The sequence below is a fragment of the Suricata suricatta genome, chromosome 10, assembly GCF_006229205.1.
Source record: "Suricata suricatta isolate VVHF042 chromosome 10, meerkat_22Aug2017_6uvM2_HiC, whole genome shotgun sequence".
NCBI lineage: Eukaryota > Metazoa > Chordata > Mammalia > Carnivora > Herpestidae > Suricata > Suricata suricatta.
Genome location: NC_043709.1, coordinates 115,298,425 through 115,313,165, shown reverse-complemented (window position 1 = coordinate 115,313,165; position 14,741 = coordinate 115,298,425). Strand labels below are relative to the sequence as shown.

At 45.1% G+C, this 14,741-nt stretch overlaps 1 protein-coding gene across 4 annotated transcripts in view; it reads left to right on the top strand.

The window, feature by feature from the left end:
• RSU1 (Ras suppressor protein 1) overlaps nt 1–14,741 on the top strand; it is a 196,703-nt gene that overhangs the window by 27,562 nt on the left and 154,400 nt on the right. For 3 of the 4 annotated variants that reach the window (XM_029954267.1, XM_029954268.1, XM_029954266.1), the window contains exon 3: nt 6,158–6,208. The exons of the other annotated variant lie outside the window; for it this stretch is intronic. In XM_029954267.1, the coding sequence (XP_029810127.1) occupies nt 6,158–6,208 (51 nt within the window). The remainder of the gene's footprint in view (nt 1–6,157; nt 6,209–14,741) is intronic. 4 annotated transcript variants of the gene reach the window in all.

The window sequence follows — 14,741 nt, the reverse complement described above, 5'->3', positions numbered from 1 at the left end:
AGGAACTATGTAGTTTCTCATCTAAACCAGGACGGTTCTGAGAGGGACAGTCGCATAATCCAAGACGTCCCCAGTCTCACGAGGATGCATAGCAGATAGAACTTGTTGGGGAATTTCCCAGGTGGAGCCTGTTAGCATTCTGAGTGTGGTGCATGCCCGATTATCTTTCTTGTGAAATTACTGAACCGGCCAGTTTCTTTTTTTTTTTTTTTTTAATGTTTTTATTTATTTTTGAGAGAGAGAGAGAGAGACAGCATGAGCAGGAGAGGGCCAGAGAGAGAAGGAGTCACAGGATCTGAAGACAGGCTCCAGGCTCTGAGCTAGCTGTCAGCACAAAGCCTGATGCAGGGCTCCTACCCAGGAACCATGAGATCATGACCTGAGCCTAAGTCAGAGGCTCAACTGACCGAGCCACCCAGGCGCCCCACTGAGCATTTTTCTGCTGATTCCGTGCTTGGCTGGAGAAGAAATAGTCATAAATCATGTGTACAGTGCCAGCAACCTCACCCTGTCCCTTCTTCCCCCTGAGCACCTCCTTTGCGACAATTTTGTTTCCCACTGTTCATTCTGGCTGGAAAAACAGTATTCACCCAAGTGCCATTTCTACAGTCACTGCAGCCTTTAACTGTGCGTGTCAACACATGCTTCAGTCATTTGGTTGATTTTTGAAATATATTCTACTTTGCAGATGCCTAGACAAGGCATAGTCTACCACTGCTCCAGGAATTATAACAGTGGGTTGTTCGCCCTGTCTGCACTCTGCTCATTCTTGACGGTTTGTGGCTCGCAGTGGGAGATACACTGTGTTAATGATTAAGGTTTGCAAGGCCGATCACTGGGTACGGCCCACTTCCATTTTCCCAACGTGTGTGACCGTGGTGGCCTTTGTGCTTTTAAATAATCCAGTCTATTTTGGTAGACCCTTTCTCCCTTCTTTTTTAGCAGCACAGTTTCTATTCAAGACTCACCATGAACTCACAATTGCCGAGTGGAGGGGAGTGGCGGGCTGTATAAATACGGTTGTCGCAGCCCCGTCTTTGCCCGTCCCGGGCTTTGTGATTGATTCTGTGAGTCTCATTCTGTCCAGCTTAACTGCCCTCCCCGCAGACCCAGCCTGGAGTCCTTTGTTGCCCTAAATATTTTCTCAAAGGCCTTTTATTAACTTCCTCTTGACTGCTCTAATCCCCCCCCCAACTTCTCACCAACTTTAACATGTCGCTCTGTCACAATAGCGAGAAAGAAAAATTCGTGGCGGTGTTATCAGGTGAAGCCACAACTGCATTTCTCTTTATGAAACCAGAGAAAAGAACTTTTAGACTTTTCTGGGGCGCCTGGGTGACTCGGTTGAGCGTCCAGCTTCAGCTCAGGTCATGATCTCACAGTTCGTGGGTTCGAGCCCCGCGTCAGGCTCTATGCTGATAGCTAGCTCAGAGCCTGGACCTGCTTCAGATTCTGTGTCTCCCTCTCTCTTAAAAATAAATAAAACATTAAAAAAATTTAAAAAACTCCCCAAAACCCAACTTTGTCACCTTCTCTCCTGCTAAATGCTTGTTGAAGGGATGTGGGGAAATATCGAAAAGAATCTGCTTTCCCAAATTAGGTCTTTCATTGTGAGTGGTAGCTGGGAGAAAGAGCCAAAAAGGCTTTTCTTAGTTAGTTGCGGCATTTGAGGAAAAATTAAGGCAGGAAGAGATGGGAGATTGTTCACTTTCGTTTGTCATCAAAATTGAATTCTTTGACGCTCAAATGGAGTGGTCTGATAGTATGGGAGACTGTTCATTATCTGCTGGTAAGAAAACCCCTGATTTTTAGCTACCAGACAGTCACCCAGGACATGGACTGCATTTCCTTGCCTCCCTTGCAGCGAGGCCTCACCGTATTACAAAATTGTAATTAATCGCTTGCAAGTGGAAGTACCATGTGCAGCTTCTTAGAAGCATCCAGAAGGAGAAAGCTTTCTTTCTTATGCCTTCTGAGAGGGATCCTGACTGGATGCAGCTCAGGAAGCCATCTTTTTTTTTTTTAATTTTTTAATGTATTTCTTAGAGTGAGACAGAGCACGAGTGGGCGAGGGGCAGAGAGAGGGAGACACAGAACCCACAGCAGGCTCTAGGCTTCAGGCTGTCAGCACAGAGCCCAAGGCGGGGCTCAAGCTCACAAATCTGTGCCGAAGTCAGATGCTTAACTGATTAAGCCACCCAGGCGCCCTGCTCAGGCAGCCGTCTTGAACCGTGAGGTGGGAGCTGTGTGTTGGGGACGGTCGAGCAAGGTCCCTGATATTTTCTTGCTCAGCACACACAGGATTGCCTGTGTGGAGTGAGACAAACTCACTGTGTGTACTCTTTGTTATTTGTGGCCTGCTGCCACATGAAGGTGACCGCAATCCTAACCTGTGCACCTGTCCATTTTTTCCATCGGGTTTGGTATGAGGGTAGCTGTTTGAGATTCTTTCTCCCATATCCGACTGTGTACCTCAGAGACCCAGGAATGCTTCCCTGGTGGACAAGGAATCTCAGCTCTTAAAACGTGCAAGGTGTTGTGCACGGATTAATATCTTAAATGTCACATGGGAAGCCACCATTGTGACTCTTGTGGAAAAACCATGAAAATGCTCTTCTCCTTCCCCATTGCCTTTCTCTCCCCGTTCCTAATGGTTCAGTCCGAAAGCCAGGAAGCGGGATGGGAACAGAGAGGTGGTCAGGCGGGCCCCGTAGCCTAGAACGGGGGCGGGAACCTGAGTGGGGTGAGGTGAGCATCTGCACGGGTGGGGGAGCCTGGCCTGTGAGGTTCCAGCCCAAGCAGGGCGAGGAGGGTGTGTCATGGAGGGGCACGTGGGCAGGGGAGTGTGATCGGAGGGCAGAGGTGTCCAGCAGGAGGAAGGGTTTGTGGAGGAGATACGTTACTATGTTACTACGTTGGTTCTTGGGCTGGGTAGTTGAAAGGACACCAGTTCCATGGAGGCTGCTCACCTAAGGGGTTAATAAAAGCACAGCACAGGATATGACCTACTAGCTGTAAGAAGGCTTTGGCAACCATTGGGGGCCTCAGAGGCTCACCAGGTTTGCTCCCCAGAGTCGTTTCTTAGTTACTCAGGACATTGCCCTCCAGATTTATGAACCGTCAAGACGTGTATGAGGAAGCGGTACTTGAGGAGAGCCTGGGCACCAGTGTCCGCCAGGTCTCTCCTGCCCAAATGGCCGTGTACCTCGTAGCCAGGCGTATGCCATCCGCCTACAGCTCCCTAAACAGTGCAAATGAGCTGGCCCCGGGGGTTTCAAGTTTAGGCTGAACGTTGCACATCCCTAGCTAGCGTATTTGTCCTGATCTTGACCAAGAATCAGAACCAGACTTCCGGGTGCCCCTGCACATAAGCATAGAGCCGTCCCGGCCCAGCTGTAAGAGAATTCAATTTCATGCAGTTATATATAGGCTTATTGATTACATGGTAAGTAGGTTAGAGATAATGGAAGCTGGAGCGCTCACTGTTAGAGAAGGGAATTACAGACATGGAAAGGGAAAAAACGGGAATGAACCGAATGATGGTGTGTTGGAATTGCATATATTGAAATCAGGGTTTTCAGTAGTATAGTGAAATCAGTATAGATTGTGTGTGTGTGTGTGTGTGTGTGTGTGTGTGTGTGTGTGTGTGTGCGCGCTCGCACGCGTGTGCTCAAGCTCTGTCCACTGAGAGGAGCTGAGAATACTGAGCCCCAAATAGCAGTGAGCACATCTGGTGCTCAGATTCTGTCTTATAAATACCATTTTCCACAAAAAGGAACCAGAGCTCATTAGAGAAATGGCGATTTCAGGGCTGTGGCAGCAAAAGGACAAGACGAGCCTGGAGAGCTTGTGCCAGCAAGCAGGGCCGTGCTCCGGGAGCAGTGGGGACCTGTCAGGAGGACGGCAGCCAGCTCGCATGGCCTCCCTGTGGCCACATCAGACAGTGTGAACACCGGCTTGAGTAATCACAATAGGTGATAATCCATTGACTGAAATGGGAAACCACAGAGCCCTACAAAAATAAAGAAGTAAATTGCAGTTTCTCAACAGCAACACTATGATCCTGAGTAGTTAAAACCATTGCTCTGCCCAGCTGTTTTTGCAGGAGCACCCACACTCGTTTTAGCCCTGGACATTCCTGCAAAGGAGTGAACGGGCTGCCTTGTGCCTTGTAGGACACTTAGACGCGTCCCTGGCCCCGACCCTCGAGACGCCTCTGCTCTAGACCAGTGCTGTCTTAGTATGGATGCGGGGAGGGCCACATGGGAAAGTTTAGGTACTTGGTGGCCATAGTTGTTAGAATAAAAATTTTCCAGACGTTGCCAAATGTTCCATGAAGGTAAAGATTGTCTGAGTTGGGGATCATGAAACTGATGCAAAAAGATGTTTACATGAAGTACCCTCCCTTCCTCAACCCCCTCCTCCCCAGATGCTCATTAATTACAAAGTGGATGAGAATGCATTTTCAGTGGAGAAGCCTGGCAGACAGATGTGATCGAGGGGAGATCATCAGTGACAGGAGGGGTCGTGTGCCGCCTGACGGGTGCAGGGAGAGGAGCACGGCACCCCTTCGACATTCCTGCCAATGATGCTTACCCTAAATCTAACTGGGAACAAACAGACGATAGCCCTGCCGGAGGACATAACATGGACTAACGTGGCCTGCGGCCTCATGGTTGCCAAGCGCATGGAAGTCCAGGAAAGAGAAATGCAGGCGACAGGTGATCTAAGGGGGCTGTTACCTGCGTGCCACAGGATTCTGAACTGGACTGCGTTCTCTAGAAGAGGCGACTGGGACATTTGGCGAGATGGGGGAGGGCTGAGGATCGGGCATTCTGATGGATGACAGGCAGTCTTGGCGTGGGTGGCTGTGCCCTGGTTCGTAGGATAATGTCGCCGCACGATCACTCAGAGTGTGTGGGGCTTCGGGCCGGCAGCCTGGCCTCTACTGGCTCAGGGCTCTCTGCTGCATTCCAAGTGTCTGCTAACTTTGTGAGGGTTAAAAAAAAAAAATACTCAAAAATTGTGGTTAGAACTGAACTATCCATTTTCTGGCTAGCATGCCGGGCTCCAACAATAAGACGTTTCTTGAGAAAAATTTTTGTCTTCTTAGGGAAGAAACTCTGCATATAATAATGTTCTTAGAGCAAGAATTTTGGAAAGATGCCTGTCTGTTTGCTAAATACATGTAATATGTATTTAAAACATATGCTGGTCATTATGTGGAGCTGTAGAGCCACAAATGGAAGGCAGGTCACTTTTCTTCGCAGACTTTTTGGAATTTTTTTTTTTTTGGTGGGTCTGTGTATTTTCTTTATAGTTGGAAAAGCTTTCTTTTAAGCAAGTCTGTTATTTAGTTTAAACTTTTACAATACTGTTTGAAAGTGGCAAGCAATGTGCAGGGGCTTGGAAACATCAACCAACATCATTTTTAGGTGATTTAAAAAAATTTTTTTTAGTCACTTGGTATTGTGTAGAAGAATTTCTGGGTTGACAGAGGACATAGATGAAGTCATGTGCTACATGATCTTTTGTCTTCATATGATTTTTAAAAAATATTTTTTTAAGTTTATTTATTTTGAGAGAGAAGAGTGACAGAGAGAGCATGAGTAGGGTAGGAACAGAGAGAGAGAGAGAATCCCAAGCAGGTTCCGCACTGTCAGCACAGAGCCTGATGTGGGGCCCGATCTCACGAACCACAAGATCATGACCTGAGGTGAAATCAAGAGCTGGACACTTAACTGCCTGGTCCCCCCAGGCGCCCCTGATTTCGTTTGAGTACAGGGGAGGACTTGTGCCTCCCCACACTCTGGAGACCCCTCCGGGGACCTTCTTCTGACGGCACACGTGTTTGAGATGGACCCCTCGGGGGAGGCCAGCGGACTGGGTCGCCAAGCAAAGCTGAGTGGCCCTTGTAATGGTTGATGCTGTGACATTAATCTCATTAGCTCTAACTTGCTCTGCTAATTGGCATGTTAATTGTATAACTTTTCTTAATTTGGCTTAACATTTAACAGACTGTTACATGAAACCTTGCTTCCATTTTTGCGAGTGATAGCATTTCCACTAGTGAAAATAATTTAACACTTTACCTTGTAGGAGTGTGGGGATAATCCGGATACATTTACTGACTGTGATTTTTTTTTCTCTTTTACAGTCTCCTTATCCCATATCACACAACTGGTCCTCAGCCACAACAAGCTAACAAGTGAGTTAACTTCATCGTTTGTTAGACACTTTCTGACTTCGAGGTGATTTCGTGATACTGTGGATTCTTTTGTTTCTTTGAAGACACTCATGACAGATGATCCTTGGGGACACTTGAAATCGGTTTTCGTGACACTATGATACATGAGCGTATTGTCCTGTACTTTGTACTTTTTTGAGGATTCTTTCCTAACACGTGTAACCTGAAGACAGAAAATGACATTGCTTCTTGGAAATGGTCCCGTTCAGGGGTGGTAAGTGCTTCAGCGACCTGAACGGCCAGGAGATTTGTTTGTGTTTCATGGGGGAAAAACAGTACTACAAAATAATAGAGTAAGAGTTCTTGGCTTTCTCTGTACTTCCTCCTCAAAAGGGGAATAATTAACTCTTGCAATACTTTTCTTCTCTGATCAATAGGGGGGAAATCCACAAAATCGTAGAAGTTTCAGCAATCTGCATCTGTACTTTTCACATCTCTGAGTCTGGTTCCCAAGAGGAATTCTCTGGGGGCATGGGTGGCCTCAGGGCATGGCTAAGTAGAGGAGAATTGATAGGTGTTTTTATGAAAATAACCTCCTGTGAGTGATAATGGGCCATTTCATTCTTAGAGCTATGACTTTAAAGATTTTTAATGACAGGGGCCCACTCTCCTTTCTCCTTCCTAATTGACTGTCACTTCCTTGTGCTTGCCATATTTCCTGCAGACTTGAATGATTTTCTAATCACGTGGAGAGAATTTGTTAGGGGGCTTTCGGAGTCCCAGGAAATGGAGCCGGGTGTCATGTTGAGGGATTCGTGTTGTGAATTTATGTGTGCGTGTGCGCGTTATACACTGCTTGAGGTGGTGTCACAGAGCTGTTGATGATTGAGAACTCGGAGGGCAGAAGGCCCCTCATGTGCAGGAAACAGGCAGATTAGTTCATTTTCAGCAAAAAGCGCATATTTGTAAGGCCAAGGCAGAGTGGCAGGGTTGTCACATTTCAGTAACGGTGGTCACCGAAGCTGAAAGAGAGGGCTGCAAGTCATAGGTGATATATATCTTTTTTTTTTGAAGTTTACTTATTTATTTTTTAGAGAGAGAGAGAGAAAGGCAGAGCATGAAAAGGGGTGAAGGAAAGAGAGAATCCCAAGCAGGCTCCTCACTGTCAGCACCAAGTGGGGCTCAAACCCGCAGACCGTGAGATCATGACCTGAGCTGAAATCAAGAGTCCGACGCTTAACCGACTGAGCCCCCCGAGGCGCCTCCCCAGGGGATCATTTTTGTAACAGCCAATATGCTGCGGCTCTTCATGGTTTTCAAAGCCGGTGGTCCTGCTGTCCCCCCGAGATGTGATCCTAGTTGAGGGGATCTTGCAGTTTGTCTTGAAAGGTGGAGTGTGTTGAATTCCCCAGGATTTTGTGACAAGTTCCTGAAGCTGTTGCTCAAGTCCTAAAAATAGCTAATCGTAAAGGTTCCTGTGGTTAGAGGTGCATCAGCAGAGTGACTAAAGAGTTGACATTTGGGGCGCCCGGGTGGCTCAGTCAGTTGGGTGTCCCACTTCGGCTCAGGTCATGATCTCCCAGCTCGTGGGTTTGAGCCCCGCGTGGGGCTCTGTGCTGCCAGCTCAGAGCCTGGAGCCTGCTTCTGTCTCCCTCTCTGCCCTTCTCCCACTCCCACTGTCTCTCTCAAAAATAAACATTAAAAAAACAGTTTACATTTAAGTGCTTTGTTCCTATCATGTCATTAATTGACCTGTTCTTTTAAAAAAAAAACAAAAAACCTTTTAGGTGTTTCCAGATTTTTTTTCAGTTGGAGTTCATTTCTTTTTACATGTTCACAAAGACAGACGCCTTGGATCAGTAGGTCTGCTTCTCCAGGCATATCAGACAAGATGCATTTAGGGAGGCGTAAAAACGGACTTAAATTGTATCTGTTAAAAAAAAAAAAACTGACTGTGAATGGATTCAAACTTCAGATTTCTTCCTTCCCTGTTTTTTTTGTTTTGTTTTGTTTTTTCCTTTTTTCCATCTGAGACACTCTTGACCTAACGCAGTAAACTCTCGTTAATTGTCTTGGTAAATTCTGTTTAAAGCCGTTGTGTGTAGTGTCACTGACACTCGGTCTGCTCCACTAAGGTCAAATTAGCATCTTTTACTATTTTTCTGGCATTTAAATGAACGACTTCGCTATGGTTTTTCAAGTATTTATAGTAAATATGTCCATTTGATGGAAATATAAATATGCATTAAATCTAAGTGTGAGCACAGCCTCCTGTCACTTTGTATTGTAATCAGTGTCTTTCACTTCCTGCAGTTTTTAATAGGGCCTGGCTGACACTGCTACATTAAAACCAGTGGGACACAAAAGATAAACCCTCAGCCCTGCTTTTATCTTGCAAAAGTAGTTGTGTTTGTCTCTGGGTCTGCCAGGCACGCTGCTGTGTGACATTTCCACCTGTGTACGTATGGAAGGCGTGACCGGCTTGCACAAGCCACGACCTCGATCTGGGGACTTCATGTGATTCTGCGCGCTGGAGTCAGTGTCTGCAGAGCCACTGGGGACCATGTGGCACCGGGTGGACTTCCTTTCCCTGCTGGTGGTTTTGCCCATGGACAGGTCCTATTGTGGTCTGAGTGAGGCCGCAGGAAGCCAGGAGTGGTCCGATGATCCTTTCGTCCCCCCGAGATTCTGTCGTGTTCTCTGAGTTTGTAAAACACATTTTACAGATCGTCAAGTCAGTTGCTATTAGAGGTTCACCATGATTACAGCAGCGCTATTTACATTTAAGGCAGGGGATGGGGGCTGTGTGGTTGTGGAGTCTGGGGGCCCATCCTGCCCAAAACAGCTTTCCTAGGAGGCGCGAGGGTCTCCCTGACCCACTTAGATGGAAGGCAGAGCCATGAGTGCACTGTCCCTCTTCCCTCGTGCTCTGATCGGGCAGGAGCGTGCGGGAGCCCAGCACGGGGGCTGCGTGGCCCAGCGAAACTGGTTTCAGAGTGAAGACAAGGTTCTCCCACCAGACCGTCCCGTCTGGAACAGCATTTCGCACGTCTGGGGGAAGGTGTAGTCTGCCTGCTTTTCAGATGCTGCCCTGATCTGGGCCCACTTCCTCCAGCCAGCGTGTCCTCCTCCGGTGCCACAGACAGACGGGTGGCCTCTCCCCGGCCGGCCGGCCTCTGCACCTGCGCCACCGTGCCCCCGTCTCCCACTCTGCACGGCCTCGCCTCCTCATCCTCTGCTTGAGGCTGACTTCCTTGGGCGATAGGAGCTCTTTCTTCCCCAAAGTCCTCTGGTTCACACACCTCCCACCCAGGCGGCCCTTCCCTGTCCTGCACTGCTGGTTTATTTATTCCCTCTCTCCAAGTAGATCGGAAGTTTTCTCAAAAGTGGGGACCTTTCGTTTCTTTCTTATTTTTTTTTAATGTTTTATTTATTTTTGAGATAGAGAGCATGAGCAGGGAGGGGCAGAGAGAGAGGGAGACACAGAATCAGAAGCAGGCTCCAGGCTCTGAGCTGTTAGCACAGAGCCCGACGTGGGGCTCAAACCCACCAGCCGTGAGATCATGACCTGAGCCAAAATTGGAGGCTTAAACGACTGAGCCACCCGAGCACCCCTCGTTTCTTATTTTTAACACCTTGCCTGTGTGAAGCAGTAGTGATGGATAGCAGGGGACAGTAAAGGACAGGGAGGTCCTGAGAGGAAACGGCTGGTCCGAGATGAAGCACTCTGTGCACGAACTGGACAGTGCCAGGAACAGGTGGTCTGGGGACTTGAGTGGATGTGGCAACCCCACGCACTCTGCTTCTTACTCATGGGTTCCTGTCACACCTGCTGGACTGTGAGTGCTCTAGAGAAGCATTATCTGGGACATCTGGGGGCTCACTTGGTTAAGCATCTGACTCTTGATTTCGGGTCATGTCATGATCTCACGGTTCTGGAGATTGAGCCCTGTATCACACTGGCAGCATGGAGCCTGCTTAGGATTCTCTCTCTCTGCCCCTCTGCTGCTCATTCTCTCCCTCCCCCGCCCCCTTCTCTCTGTCAAAATAAATGAACTTTAAAAAAAAAAAAAACATTACCTTATGTCCTAGAAATTGATGCCTATATCATAGGGAGCCTTCGCGTCAAGGAATATGGTGCCAGGACGGCGGCCTTCAGGTACATCTAAGAATCCACAGGTGGGGAAAGCTGGGGTCTGAGCGCCCATCGGTGCACCTTTACCAGTGGCCATCCTGGGCTTGGCCCTCACTTCTCCAGGGAGCCTTGTTTTGCTCTTACAGATGCGACAGCTTCTAGTTCTGTTACTTTTCCACTTAAAGTCTGTTTTCTGTGTTTAAGGTCCCGCAGTAGTCACTGGTTTCTTTACACAATTAATTGCATTATAATGTCCTTGAGGGTCGGAGCCCTGTCTGATGGTGTTTTGTATCCTACACTTAGGAAAGTACCAGAAGCCTGGTGAACATCAGCCAGGCCCTCAGTTAATACTGGTTGGCTAATGGATTGGCAGGTCATGAGTTGTGCTAAGTCAGAGCAGACAGATGACATACCCAAGGGCTTGCCAGCTCACTGTGTTTTGGAAGAACGGAACATGGCAGTGATTTCAAAGGCTGTTTTCCTGTGCGTCTGCCTCTCTGCTCCAATCCTTGCCTTTGTGATTACTCTCTTTTAAATCAGTGTAAGTGGAGCCTTTTCAGTTGGCTCCGTAATCTTATACCTGGTTTTTATGGTGATTTGGGAGCGTTAGCTTTATAAATACTTTTGTTTTCCTACTTTTCAGTCTTAAAGAATTTCATTTTGAGACTGTCATTTTAAGACTTGTCCACCAGAGGTCACTGTTGAGATACGTTTTTTTTGTTTTGGTTTTTTTTTTGTTTTTTTTACCTAGGTCTTTTTGCCTAAAGATTAAAACCAAATTTGTGTTAGCAGATAAAATGTTTTGCAAGCAATTCTGCTGTGTCCAGGAGGGCACATCAGCTGTTGGCCATTTACATGGTGTAGCTTGTGCCAGAGTTAGGGTAGATCACTTGTAAGGATATATGTTAGTTTTTTGTCTTGTTCTTGTATCATTCAGTTTCAGCATACCATTTTTTAGTGTTTAATATGGCTACTGTCTCAAGTTTGAAACTTTTCTTCTTTACATTGGAAGAATCTTACTGCCTTCTGTAGTATTTTGTATTTGGTACATGTGAGATTTTATTCCTGGGGAAGAAAGTTTAAAATACGTCTGTGGGTAAACAGATTTTAATAACCATGTTTTTTTTTTTTCAAATGTAAAGCTACATAATAAATCCTTAATCTTGATAATCTCTGAACATTTGAACAGATGACTATAGACATGTATTATTTTTCTTAAACCTGCCAAATCTGAGACATTAAAAGAGATCACGGTTCTTTAAATATTTTTTCCATAATAGAAGTTTTGATTAAAATGACTTTCTTTGATCTGAATTAAAATGTGAAACTCAGAGAAATGTGCCTTTTGTGTAGACTTAAACAGATTCTTCTACTAATCACTGTGCGAGAAGGATACTATGCGTTAGGAAAAGAATTACACTGAGTCAGTGATAAAACCATTTCTGGGCATAATTTTCTAACATGAAGCTTTCCTTATTTTTAAAAATTTTTTTATAATAGTTTATTGTCAAATTGGTTTCCTTGTAACACCCAGTGCTTCTCCCCACAAGTGCCCCCCACCATGACCATCACCCCCTTCTCCCCACCTTCAGCCCTCAGTTCGAAAAACAATTTTTTAATAGCGAAACCCACATACAGATACTGCTAGCACCTTGGATATGACAGTAGTGTTTTTCGTTTTATGACTCATGCGTTTTGAGGCTTAAGCACTCAGCATTTGGTACAAGAGATACAGAGGTATCATTTGTGTGAGCTGTGTGAACAGCCAGCTCAATGTAAACCTTTCATAAGTACTGGTCTCTGGATGTAACTGTTCAGTTTCATACTTTGAACCTCGAACTGTCATCTAAAACCTTTTCTTGAAGTTTTAGGAGTTCCGCCTGCAGTTTGAGGCCTTAGTGTGGCCGTATCTTGTCATTTAATGTATCGGAAATGGCTAGTCAGACAGTAAACCTAAGTTTTATGGCGCAACGTGTTTTGTTTTTTTTAACAGACTATTTCCTATTAGTTACAGCTTATGTATGATTTTGAAATGATCATGAACAAGAAATGCTAGGATTCCTTTTTAGCTATTTCAGTAATTTATAAAAGATAATGTTCTAAATACATAGAGGTTACAATGTTTTAAAATGTTACGTAGATGTATATATTGCTAGGGTATCTAACTGTAAATGTAGTTATAAATGAATTAAGTGGCATTTTCCACGTGAAAATAATGGCATAATTCTCTGAATATGCAGATCCAATTATACTGAAGAGAATGAAGCAGTTTTTATTTAAAGCCTAATAAATTAAACCCTTTTCTACCGAGCTCATAGATTGTTGGGATGAATGAGAAAAATTAACTGTCCCAGCTCCTAAGAATGACCTTCAGCAGTGCGTACCACCTTTCTGTTCTGAAGTCTCTAGTTAGTTCTTCTTCCATAGATTATTTGTCATGCTGTATGCAAAAGTTCTTAGGCACGGCTTGTATGAAATTAAACTGAGGGGGAATATGCAAAATAAATTGTCTGTGTGTCATGAATTTATCTTGTGACAATGTCAAAACAGCTTGCTGTTTTGCATTTTAACAGAGTATAAATGTATTTATAATACAGAGGCTCTGATCAATAGCTTATTTTTTTTAATTAGTGCACATTTATCAGTTTGTTACTATGCCATCATTCGAAAGATTGGATTTGAAAAACTACATCCATCGTATTTTTGGGTCTGGCAGCTATTAATTAGACAGTGTCTATCCGATGATACCAGTGGTTAGTCTGCCATAAAAAATTGCCCTGCACTTGGGAGTTGGTTGTTATTTTTGGTTCTGGTTAGTAAGTGGCCTTCGGGGTCATCGCTGGGAAGAATATGTCCAGAACCAGCAGCATCCAAGGACACCGGGTGAAGTCGGAGAAGCTGACTCTCTTTGTGTCCTTAGCTCAGAGACAGTGACCCACTGACCCAGCACTGCCAACCGATAGGTGCCTGCTCAGGGCTGCCAGGAAGCCAGCCGGCGTGTAGTGTGTTAATCCTCCCACCGGTATATTTTTAAACGGGGATGACTTTAGTTATGAGAGTTTCAGAACGGTGGCAGGCTGTAGAGAAAATAAATGTGGGGGCAGTTTGGATGTGTCCTTTGGCAAATCATAACTCGCCTGTCTGTCAAGCTCATCTTCAAGTGTTTCTTTCGACTATTTACAATATGACTCTCAAACAGAATTGATTTAGTAGCAAAAATTTATATCTAAATTATCTGTTGACTATTTCTCCTAAATAATGTGTGTGTGTATGTGCGCACGCACATACATGTGTGTACTGTGGAGAAGGGTGGGAGAGGATAATCTAAGAGGTACATTTCCTTGTTATATGCGTTCTTTTAGAGAAGTTCTTCACATTTCATAACTCACCAGTCGTTTTTAGTAGGGTGAGACTGTGTCAGTGGTTCCTAGAAAAATGCACATGGGTTTTGTGGAGCCTATAAAAACCATCCATAAATTCTTTAGGGGTGCATGTAACTCAGATTTAGAAACCTTAGAGTAGGAGAAAGATAATAGTATATTTGCACTGTAGATATACTGGTGCTATTTCTTAGAGATGTTTGCTAGAAAACTGTACAAAACTTTAAGAAGATTTTCTTTTTTTTATATAATTTCTTTAAAACTTTTATTCATGTTTGGTAGAGAGAGAGATTGTGAGCAGGGGAGGGGAAGAGAGGGAGGGAGACACAGAATCTCAAGCAGGCTCCGGGCTATAAGCTATCAGCACAGAACCTGAAACCGGGCTGGAACCCATGAACCACAAGACCATGACCTGAGCCTAAGTCGGAAGCTTAACTGTCTGAGCCACCCAGGGGCCCTGAAAAAGATGATTTATCGATACAATGTGAAATTCACTTTTGATACCTTTTAAAAAATGTTCAAGACCTCCACCTACCTTAGCTGTTGGAATTTACATTTTGTTAAATAAGAATTTGTAATCTCGAGTGGAAAGTATATATATATTGTTAACCTTAAATTTAAAACTACCCATTATTTTACCAGCAAAAATGGGCTTATTCAGGAATAGCAGAGAACTGCAATTTGGGACAAGCAAGCTGTGGCAAAACCATAGGCAAGTTGGGAGAACAAGGGAGCGGAGAGAGAAGTTTAGGATGCTGTTATAAACAAAGAGGCATAAACTGGGAGCTGGAAGTATAGTGGTTTTTCATTGGCTGAGTTGTGACTGTCTCTCATTGGCTGACAGCTGGAAGTATAGTGGTTTTTCATTGGCTGAGTTGTGACTGTCTCTCATTGGCTGACAGCTGGAAGTATAGTGGTTTTTCATTGGCTGAGTTGTGACTATCTCTTACTGGCTGGCAGCTGGAAGTATAGTGGTTTTTCATTGGCTGAGTTGTGACTGTCTCACATTGGCTGACAGCTGGAAGTATAGTGGTTTTTC